This window comes from Rhincodon typus, chromosome 7 (genome assembly GCF_021869965.1).
Source record: "Rhincodon typus isolate 14 chromosome 7, sRhiTyp1.1, whole genome shotgun sequence".
NCBI lineage: Eukaryota > Metazoa > Chordata > Chondrichthyes > Orectolobiformes > Rhincodontidae > Rhincodon > Rhincodon typus.
Window position 1 is genome coordinate 95041376 of NC_063338.1, and position 11964 is coordinate 95053339.

Genomic DNA, 11964 nt, shown 5'->3' on the forward strand with positions numbered 1-11964 from the left:
GGGGGAGGCAGATAGAAGATGGATAGAGGAGAAGATAGGTGGAGAGGAGACAGACAGGTCAAAGAAGCGGGGGTGGAACCAGTAAAGGTGAGTGTAGGTGGGGAGTTAGGGAGGGGATAGGTCAGTCCAGGGAGGACGGACAGGTCAAGGGGGCGGGATGAGGCTAGTAGGTAGGAGATGGGGGTGGGGCTTGAGGTGGGAGGAGGGGATAGGTGGGAGGAAGGACAGGTTAGGGAGGCGGGGACAAGCCAGGCTGGTTTTGGGATGCAGTAGGGAGAGGGGGGATTTTGAAGCTTGTGAAGTCCACATTGAGACCATTGGGTTGCAGGGTTCCCAAGCGAAATACGAGGTGCTGTTCCTGCAACGTTTGGGTGGCATCGTTGTGGCACTGCAGGAGGCCCAGGATAGACATGTCGTCTAAGGAGTGGGAGGGGGAGTTGAAATGGTTCGCGACTGGGAGGTGCAGTTGTTTGTTGCGAATCGAGTGTAGGTGTTCCGCAAAGCAGTCCCCAAGCCTCCGTTTGGTTTCCCTGATGTAAAGGAGGCCACATCGAGAACAGCGGATACAGTATACCACATTAGCAGATGTGCAGGTGAACATCTGCTTGATGTGGAAGATCTTCTTGGGGCCTGGGATGGGGGTGAGTGGGGAGGTGTAGGGGCAGGTGTAGCACTTCCTGTAATGTTGGCTTTATAACTTATATATTTGACTGTTTCAAATGTACTAACCCACAGAGTTAATCAATTCCTAGCGAGCAATTAGTTATTAGACCATTATCATTAATGGGACACAAGGTATCTATTGTGGTCTCTCAAATGGCCTGGGTCCCCAGGAGTTCTTCATCTTGGACCTATAAACTATCCTGGGGAGTCTGACGGCCCAACACTGGAACTATTTCTGTAGTAATCTAGTCACAGCGTAACCTAATCCTCACCGACCAATTTAGACAGGGTCAGCGAGGGGTTGGATCACTGCTATTCTGATCTTAAACAACAGGTGCTCTGGTTTAGATAGAAGCATTCACCATCACCTCCTCACCTCCCCCCACCCTGCAAGATTCAGAGCTGGGGTCTGTGTCAGAGACAGAAACAGATAGAGAAAAAGAGACAGAGCTCAAGAGAGAAAGATAGAAACAACAGGACAGTGCTCTCTCAATCTCACTGTGCAGTACACTGCCTGCTAGGCTGGTGGTATGATTTTGCCTCCAGTGGGTATTTTATTTGATGTGGCATTAGTTTTGTTATCTCTTTAACATGAGAAACTGGACGTGGTATTGTGGTATTGAATAACCCAATAGATATTTATTACAATGTATAAAACAACTGCAGAGGCTGAACATCAGAAACAAAAACAGATATTGATGGAGAAATTCAAAAGGTCTGTCAGCATCTATGGGAAGAAAACAAAAGTGAGTGTTTCAAGTCCAGTGACTTCATCAGATATTTGTTTATTTACTTTTCTTTATTCATCCATGGGATGAGGGCATCACTGACCAGGCAGCATTTATTGCCTATCCCTAATTGTCCAGAGGGCAGTTTAGAGTCAACCACATTGCTGTGGGTCTGGAGTCACATGTAGGCCAGACCAGGTAAGGATGGCAGCTTCCTTCCCTAAAGGACATTAGTGAAGCAAATGGGTTTTTCCAACAATCAACAATGGATTCATGGTTATCATTAGATTCTTAATTCCAGATATTTTTATTGAATTCAAATTCCACCATCTGCCGTGGCAATTTCGAACCTGGGTCCCCAGAATGTTATCCGGGTCTCTGGATTAATAGTCCAGCAATAATACCACTAGGCCATTGCCCCCCCAACCAACTATTACAACCAACTATTATACATTCACAGACATACAAGTGTTTGGGATCCTGTTATGCTATTCGTTTATAACAGAGCAGCCTTCTTCCAATAGACTGTCATGCTTCCAGTGAATTTGGGGTAAGATGGAGTCGATATGAAGTTTGTAATCTCAGGTCACATATTATCACATACAGTGGTAACATCATGAGCATGTCTGTTAAAGGCAAACTGACACACTTACCGTGCAATAAATACAACAAACAAACTGGACAAATATTTATAAAATCAAAGCAATTGCAGGGCTATGGGCAAAGAGCAGAAATGAATGGGACTAATTGGGTAGGTATTCCAAAGAGCTGAAAGAGGCATAATGAGTCAAATGGCCTCCCTCTGTACAGCAATATTCTACGATTTTACCTATTTTAACCTATTCATCCACTGAAAGGATGAGGAAGAGTTACACATGGACTTTACAGTTTTAGAGAAAAATATACTCTTGCAAGTTTTTCACAAAACATTAAAGTAGAAGAGATTTCAAATGCTGATGAACTGCAGCTGAATTGATCCCTCTCAGGACACGGAGGACTGGAGGGAGCTTGAGATCTGTGAATGTGGTAGGACAGGTTAATGGGGTAATTAAGAAGGTATATGGGACACTTGCCTTTACCAGTCGAGACATAGATTATAAGAGGAGGGTGGTTATGTTGGAGCTGCAGAACTTTGGCTAGGCCACAGCTGGAGTACTGTGTGCAGTTCTGGTCACCACACTGTAAGAAGGATGTGAATGTACTGGAAGTGTGCAGAGGAGATTCACCAGGATGTTGCTTATGATGGAGCAGTTTAACTATGAATAGAGACTGGATAAGCTCAGGTTGTTTTCTTTGGAGCAGAGAAGGTTGAGGGATTGATTGATTCATTGTCACATATACTGGAGTACCGGAGTGAAAAGCTTTGCTTATGAGGCAGATCACAGTAGGCAAGGACGTACACATCAAAGTTGTTTACAAAAACCTAAATAGAGGCATACAGGTTAAATTACACAGAGTAAGTGCTAGGCAAGGTCAACGTCAGCAAGATCAGCATTATTTGAGGCTAGAGAGTCCATTCATCAGTCTAATAGTGGCTGGGAGGAAGCTGTTCCTGAACCTGCTCGTGCATGTGTTCAGGCTTCTGTATCTTCTCCCCAACGGAAGAGGTTTTATGAGATCATTATCGGGGTGCGATGGGTCTTTGATGATGTTGGCAGCCTTTCCATGGCAACGAGCTGTGTAAATGGAGCCCATGGTTGGAAGTTTGGCTTCCGTGATGGTCTGGGCTGTGCACACAACCTCCTGTAGTTTCTTACAGTCCTGGGCAGAGCAGTTGCCATAGCAGGCCGTTATGCACCCGGACAGTATGCTTTCAATAGTGCATCTGTAGAAGTCGGTGAGGGTCCCTATGGACATACCAAATTTCCTGAGCCGCCTGAGGAAGAAGAGGCGTTATTGTGCCTTCTTGACCGTTGCATCCATATGGGAAGTCCAAGACAGGTTGTACTCCGAAGAACTTGACACTCTCCACCCTCTCAACCTCAGTTTCGTTGATGTAAATGGAGGTGTGTTCTTCTCCGTTCTTTCTGCAGTCACTGATCAGTTCTTTAGTTTTGCCAACGTTGACAGAGAGGTTGTTCTCATTGCACCATACCACCAAGCCTTCCATCTCCCTTCTGTATTTTGACTTGTCCTGACAGAGGTGTGCAAGGTTAAGGGGCATGGACGGGATGAATACGAAGAAGCTGTTCCCCTTAGTCAAAGGGTCAGTAACAATGGGATATAATTAAAAGTGAAAGCGGTTTAGAGGGGATTTGAGGAAAACCGTTTTTCACCCAGAGGGAAAGTGGGACTAGTGTAGATTGAGCACAACTAATCTTGTCATCATCGGCTGTCCATCAGTTTGAAGATGGTGTCTGTTCAAAGAGTGTGAGTATCTGCTGAGAGATTTCTTGTGAGCCAAATGACCAATTCCTAACCCCAGGTCTCTGGGCATATGAGGCTGAACATCTCACAGGGCAGTGGAATACGGATGGCAGGATTTGCTTCCTTTAATTGCCTAAAATTGCTTTTATTAGTCAAGTATTAATCCTACTTGCCTTGATTAGTTGAGGCATAGTGTTTAAAAACAGGGAGATTATGCTGGAATTGTATCAAATGTTGGTGAAGCCACAGCACAGTCTGGAATCCACATTATCGGAGGGATGTGATACCACTGGAAAAGTTGCAGAGGCGATTTACTAGAATGTGGCCAGGGCTGGAGAGTTTGTTATGAGTAGATTGGACAGACTTGGGGGTGTTTTCCTTGGTGCAGAGCAGATTGAGAGGAGACATGATTGAGAGGTATAAAATTAAAAGGGACATAAATAGGGTAGACAGGAAAAAGCCTTGGTGGAGAGATCAATGACCAGAGGCCATGGATTTGAGGTAAGGGGCAGGAGGTTTAAAAGAATCTAAGGAAAAACCTTTTCACCCAGAGGGTGGTAGAAATCTGGAACTCTCAGCCTGTAAGGATGCTAGAGGCAGAAAGTTTTGCAGGGAGCCAATGGCCTGGTGCTATTATTGCAGGACTGTTAATCCAGGGACCCAGATAATGTTCTGGGCAGCCAGGCAGATGGTGGAATTTGAATTCAATAAGAATCTGGAATTAAGAGTCTAATGATGACCATGAATCCACTGCCGAACGTTGGCAAATTCCAGCTAATGTCCTTTAGAGAAGGAAACTGCTATCCTTACCTGGTCTGGCCTACATGTGACCCAAGACCCTTAACTGCCTTCTGGACAATAAATGCTGGCCTTATCCCGTGAATGAAAAAAAATGTATTTAGATGTGCACTTGAGGTGCCAAGGCGTACGTGGCTATAGGCTAATTGCTGGAAAAGGGGATTGGAGTCGTTAGGTGGCTGTTTTTGACTGACATGGATAGAATAGGGTGAGGGGATGCACAACTGTTTGACTAAATCCTTCTCTGCTGTCACTCTGCCTCTTTATTAAGACATTTAGATACAAAGCCTGATGAAGGTTGATGGACAAGTTGCCAGCCATTTTTGAACGATTTGTAACAAGCACCACCACTGCCCTCCCAACCCCAACCCAATCATTCATGTTAGTGCTACCTTGCTTCAAGAAGGATTTCAGATTTTCTTTGGAGCGTTTTCTTTGTCCTCCCCTGGAATGTATTTCAGCATTGAGAAATCACAAGTTTTTCAGCCACCCAGATGCAGTGTCTCATCTATTGTTCTGAAGAAGGGTCACTTGCCTGGAAATGTTAACTCTGCTTTTCTCCATTGATGCTGCTAGACCTGCTGAGTTTTTCCAGCAATTGCTTATTTTCTTTCTCATTCATTGTATCTGATTTTGCGGGAGTTTTGCCTGAATGCTTGTAGAGCTAGCTTCAAGAAGTGCATTAGTGTTTGTTTGATAATAGAGGGTGTGGTGGAAGCATTGCTGGTGGAATGTCTCAGTTGTGTTTATGTGTCACTGATTCATAAACCAGGTCTCATTGCAGTACAGCAGTGTGGTGACGACAACTGCTCTGTATACCAGAACTCATGTTGACTTGTGGAGATCTTTGTTGTCAGATATTGTTGTAGTTTGTAAAAGGCTGCACTGGCATAGCTCATCCAGTGTTGAATCTCTTCTTCAATGATGCCTCAACCGGATTATGCAACCATTAATGCTCAAGGTTCTTGCGAAGATTTGTAGCTCGGGTTGTGGATGAGGTTATTGGCTTGCTCGCTGAGCTGGCTGGTTATCGTACAGACATTTTGTCACCGTGCTTGGTAACATCATCAGTGCAGCCTGCAATGAAGCAAAGTTGATCTACTTTGCTTGGTATTTATATGATCCAGTCTGTTAAGTTGGGAACATTTCTCAGTGACTGCCTCCAGCTCAGACTCACCCCACGAGGATTCCAACTGAAGTTTCATCCTTCATATTTTGAATCCTCCCAGGAACACAGATATCTCTGTGATGTTCAACGTTCCACGGACAGCTGCTCTCGCTGCATCCTGAGGTCCACACACAGTGCCATGCAGCATCACATGCATACTCTCAACCTTTCTCTCCAAAAGCATCCCAACACACTAGCTCAGGGTTGCACCACTCCGCAGTTCCACTTCATCTTCCGGCTTATTCGGCATGCTAACAAGAAACATTTTCTTTTCATTTCAGGCATCAAGGCCCACAAGATGCAACAACTCAATGACACCCGTGGCCCTCTGGAACCTTCCTCTCCTCCCCTTCCCTCTGACTCCATCCCCTCTCCCAACCCCACCTCCTGTCGGGTGTTCACCATCCCTCCTAACCTTCTGCTCAGCGCTGCTGAATGTTCTATACTCAGCAAAGGCCTCAGCTTTATTCCTCTGCATCCCCACCTTAATGGATTTCAGGCACGACGTGAAGTTGAACTCTTCTTCCCCTGTCTTCGCCTCTGTGCGCATTTCTTTGGACAAGAGTCCTCTCCCCGTCCCACAGACCCCTTCGATTAGTTCCAATACTGTCCTTCCGCCTGGACCCCTCCCTCTGGCCTTTTACCTGCACTGGATTTGTTCACTGAGAACTGTCAGCGTGATATTGGTCACCTCAATTTCTCTGTACCCACTCACCAAATCCAACCTATCTCCCTCTGAACTGACTGCACTTCATGCACTTAGATCTAACCCTGACTTTGTTATTAAGCCTTTCGATAAGGTTGGTGCTGTTGTAGTCTGACGTACTGACCTCTGCATTGCAGAGGCTGAGTGCCAGCTCTCAGACATCTCCTCCTATCTTCCCCTGGACCATGATCCCAATATGATGCATTAGGCTACTACAGTAACTGATGTAATTTCATCTGGTAACCCCCTCCCCATCCCCGTTTCCAAGCTGATAGTCCCCCAGCCAAGCACAGCTCGCTTCTACCTTCTTCCGAAAATCCACAAACAGGACTATCCAGGCAGACCTATTGTTTCAGCCTGCTCCTGCCCCACAGAACTCATCTCTTCCTACCTTCTCTCAATCTTCTCTCCCCTGGTCCAATCCCTGCCCACGTACATCCGTGATTCCTCTGAAGTTTTCCACCGGTTTCAAAACATCCAGTTTGCTGGTTCCGGCCACCTCTTTACCACGGACGTGTAATCTCTTTACACGTCCATTCCCCACCAGGCGGGTCTTAGGGCTGTCCGCTTCTTCCTGGAACAAAGACCTGAACCGCCCCTACCCACCACCATCCTCCTCCGCTTGGCTGAACTCGTCCTCACCCTCAACAACTACTCTTTTAACTCCTGTCATAAGAGCGGTGGCCATGGGTACCCGCATGGGCCCCAGTTATGCTTGTCTCTTTGTAGGGTACGTGGAACATTCCTTGTTTCAGTCCTATTCTGGCCCCCGCCCACAGCTCTTTCTCCGATATATCAATGATATCATCGGTGCTGCTTCCCTCTCTCATCTGGAATTGGAAAAGTTCATTGAATTCGCTTTCAATTTCCACCCTGCCCTCACTTTCACCTGGTCTATCTCTGACTCCTCCTTTCCATTCCTCGACATCTCTGTTTCCATTTCTGGGGACAGACTGGTCACTAATATCCACTATAAACCGACTGACTCCCACAATTACCTGGACTATACATCCTCACACCCTGTTTCCTGTAAAGACTCCATCTCATTCTCTCTGTTCATCCGCCTCCATCAAAGTTGAGGCCAACTTCAACAAGGAGGCCCCTCCAAACTGTCCACCTTCTTCCTCAACTGGGGATTCCCCAGCACCGTTGTTGACAGGGTCCTTAACTGGGTCCAACCCATCTCCTGCTCTTCCGCCCTCACCCTTTCTCTTCCCTCCCACAACAGCGATAGTGTTCCCCTTGTGCTTACTTACCATCCCACCAGCATCCACATCCAGAAGATCATCAGATGCCATTTCCGCCATCTTCAGCGAGCTGCCACCACTAGACACATACTCCCCTCCCGCTCCTTGTCCGCCTTCCGTAGAGACTGTTCCCTCCGGGACACTCTGGTCCACTCTTCATTTGCCCCCAACGCCCCCACAGCCCCACGGCACCTTCCCATGCAACCGGTGAATGTACAACACCTGCCCATTTACCTCCTCCCTCCCCAGTATCCAAGGGCCCAAACATACCTTCCAGGTGAAGCAGCACTTCACCTGCACTTCCCAGTATCTAGTCTACCTCATTCGCTGCTCACAATGTAGTCTCCTCTACATTGTGGAAATGAAGTGTAGACCAGGTGACCGCTTTGCAGAACATCTACGTTCTGCTCACAAAAAATACCCTGAGCTACCTATTACCTGCCACCTTAACACACCACCCTGTTCCCTGGTCAACATCTCTGTCTCTGGTTTGCTGCAGTGTTCCGGCAAAGCTCAATCCAAGCTGGAAGAACAACACCTCATTTTCCCCTTGGGGACCCTGCAGCCCTCTGGACTCAATATCAATAATTTTAGGGCCTAAACTCCTCCATGTCCTAGCCCCTTACCCCACATATCAGGCCTTGTTATCATACATAGCCTGCTATTACACACTACCTATTGTTAGTCACTAACAGCCCCCATTAACAACTATTCACCCTTCTAGCCAGATCATTATCAACTCCTTTGTCTATCTTCCCTCTCCTATCGTTTACTCTCTACTCCATCCACCTCCCTATTTTCTGCATATAAATCGACGTTTTCCCAGCTAGCATCAGTACTGAGGAAGGGTCATCAGACCTGAAACGTTAACTCTGATTTTTTTTCCTCACAGATGCTTCCAGACCTGCTGAGCTTCCAGCAACTTCTGTTTTTGTTCCTGTTAAGTTGGGTTGTGTCATTTCCAGTTCTGTTCTACATGGGTTTGTATATGGGGTGTAATTCCACATTTTGTTGATTGCATTAGGGTTGAAAACCAGGCCTCTAGGAATTCCCGTGCATGTCTATGGTTCGCTTGAGCTAAGATAGTCATGTTGCCCCAGTTAAACAGATGGCCTTCATTGTCCAAGTGCACTGAAATGAGGGAAAGTTTGTCGTGCTGTTTTGCTGCTAGCTGGTGTTCATGTATCCTGTTGGCTAGTTTCCTTCTGGTCTGGCCAATGTAATGCTTGTTGCAGTCATTGCAAGGTATTTTGTAAACTACGTTGGTTCTGCATGTCATGGGTATGGGGTCTTTGGTCCTTGTGAGTGTTTGTTGTAGTGTGGCTGTGGGTTTGTGTGCTACCATGATTCCTAGTGGTCGCAGGAATCTCGTCAGTTCTGATATGTTCTTGATATAAGGTAGTGTGGCCAGTATATTAGGGCATACTGTGTCCTCTTGGCATTGGCTATCTAGTACGCACCTGCGGATGAAGTTGTTGGCATATCTGTTGTTAGCCAAGACCTTGTGCAGGTGCTCTTCCTTCTTCCTGCGTAGTTCTGGTGTATGACTACACAACGAACTTTCCCTCATTTCAGTGCACTCGGACAATGAAGACCATCAATTTAACTTGGACAACATGACCATCTTAGCTCAAGCCAACCACAGGCACGCACAGGAATTCCTAGAGGCCTGGTTTTCAACCCGTAATGCAATCAACAAAATGTGAAATTAGACCCCATATACAAACCCATGCAGAACAGAACCAGAAATGACATAACCCAATTTAACAGACCAGATCATATAAGTATCAAGCAGAGGAGAACAAGATCGCTTCATCAGAGGCCGCACTGATGATGTTACCTAGCATGGTGACAAAATGTCTGTATGATAACCAGCCAGCTCAACAAGCAAGCCAACAACTTCAACCATTAATGCTCCATGCCACTCCATTGCTCGTTGTAGGATTTTGTATGCATACATTAGGTGCATCATTTTACAATTTAAATTTCATAAAGTAGTTTTGATTTGTTCTTTCACCGGGTGTGGGCATCGCTGGGAAGACCAACACTTGTTGCCTATCACTAATTGACCTTGAACTGAGTGGCTTGCTCGGCCACTTCAGGGAGCAGTTAAGAGTTGGTCACATTGCTATGGGTCTGGAGTCACATGTAGGCCAGCATGGATAAGGACAGCAGATTTCTTTCCCTAAAGGACACAATTGAACCAGATGGGTTTTTATGATAATCATGTCAACATGAGGGGCATCTAATAGAAACTGATAAAATTCTAACAGGATTAGAGAGGATAAACACAGGAAGGATGTTCCCGGTGACTGGGGAGTCCAGAACTATGGGTCACAGTCTGAGGATATTGGGTAGGCTATTTAGGACTGAGATGAGGAGAAGTTTCTTCACCCATGAAATGGTGAGCCTGTGGAATTCTCTGCCACAACAGGTGGTTGAGGCCAAAATATTGAATAATTTCAACAGACAGATATATTTCTTAGGGCAAAAGAAGTGTGGGGAGAAAGTGGGAACAGTTGGATAATCAGCTATGATCATATTGAATAGCAAAGCAGGCCTAAAAGTTTACTCTCTATGTTTTCATTAGGGTAGCTTTTAATCCCAGATATTCTTTTAATTTCAAACTTCACCGTCTGCCATGGTGGGATTTAAACCCATAACTCCAGAATATCAGCCTGGAGTCTTAGATTGGTAGCCGAGTGGCATTACCATAATGCCACTGCTTTTACCAGGTGACAGTGGAATGTAATGTGGATTCACACACGGTGTAAGGTGTAAAGGTGAGGACTTTATTTCTGTTCTCTCCACCAGAGGCCCCGGTGTTGTTTACAAACAAGGAGAAGCATCCAGAAGAAGTTTACGCCAATGAAAATGGACAGGCTGTGCTTGCAGCCATCGTCTCCAAGGATCCAGCCAATGTCACCTGGTATCGCCACAAAGAGCAGGTGACCAAGGGAGAAAAGTATGAGATGAAGAGTGAGTCGCGGGTGCACAGTCTGATCATTAAGAATGTCCTGAAGGAAGATACTGGGTTCTACATCTGCCGCTCCACAGATGATGAGATGATCTTCAATGTGAACATGACCGGTAGGAAAAGGGGAGCACAGAGTAGGAGCACTGAACTGGAGTCAAAGGTGGGAGGGATTTGAATGTGGGTGGTTCTTTGTTGCCAAAATCAGAGATGCGCAGGGTCCCCCTAAAGGAGCTGAACCACACTTTGTAATTGTTGAAATGCTGGAAATCCTCCACAGGTGCATGGAAAGACATACGGAATAAATGATTCAGGTCAATGAAGTTTCCTTAAATTGAAAAAAATGACCCATGCATTTAGGAGCTGAACATTTTCAGGCTGAGCAATCCTCAACAGTGAATCCAGTTGCAAGGTACAACAATGTGGATGCTGCTTATGTTTCAGATTTCCGGCATAGGGACAGGAGGAGGCCATTCAGCCCCTCAGACCTGCTTAACCCCTCTGTTAGCTTGTAATTCCAACATGTTTTTCAAAGTCTCCTCTTAACTGCTTCCTCAGCAATAGATTTCAATATTTTACTAATAACTGATGTCAGTTTAACTGTTCTGTAGCTCGCTATCTTCTTTCTCCCTCCTCCTGACTAACAAGCAGCATGACATTAGTATCCAATCCACACAAACTGTTCTGGAATCAAAGGAATTCTAGAAAATCAATGCAACTGCATCCATTTTTCCACAGCCATCTCTTTTAGAGGTCTTGGATGTAGGGCTTTATCGACTGGGGACTTGCCAGATTTTAATCCCGGTATCATTTCCACTGATTATTTTTCACCAAGTTTACTTACATTTGCATCCTTCAGCTACTCCCTGTGGTAGTGAACTCTGCATTAACACTGTTCTCTGAGTAAAAGTGTTACTTCTGAATTCTCATGTTGAATTTAATAATGGTCATCTCATATTTAGTCCCCAGTTCAGGACTCATTCACAAGTCAAAACATCTTCTCACTATCTATTATATAAAAGCCTTGGTGGGTATGATGTAGGAAATAAAATTGAATCCAGGACAGGTTAAATGTACCTCAAGCCACTTGGTGAAGTGTGAAATACAACACTAATAGTTTTCTTAATAGTTGTCTTCTTTACAGAATGCAGCATTGCATTTGTCTACGTCCTACCTAGTACCCACTGTGTCGCAACAGTCTCTTTTTGTAAAACCCGAAAGAACTGTGGATGCTGTGAATCAGGAACAAAAACAAAGTTGCTGGAAAAGCTCAGCAGGTCTGGCAGCATCTGTGAAGGGAAAAACAGAGTTAA

The 11964-nt window shown here is 45.5% G+C and overlaps 1 protein-coding gene across 1 annotated transcript in view; it reads left to right on the top strand.

Moving 5' to 3' along the window:
- Positions 1–11964, top strand: part of obsl1a (obscurin like cytoskeletal adaptor 1a) — a 174919-nt gene that overhangs the window by 103493 nt on the left and 59462 nt on the right. The window contains exon 12 of the mRNA XM_048599311.1: positions 10492–10767. Within this exon, the coding sequence (XP_048455268.1) occupies positions 10492–10767 (276 nt within the window). The remainder of the gene's footprint in view (positions 1–10491; positions 10768–11964) is intronic.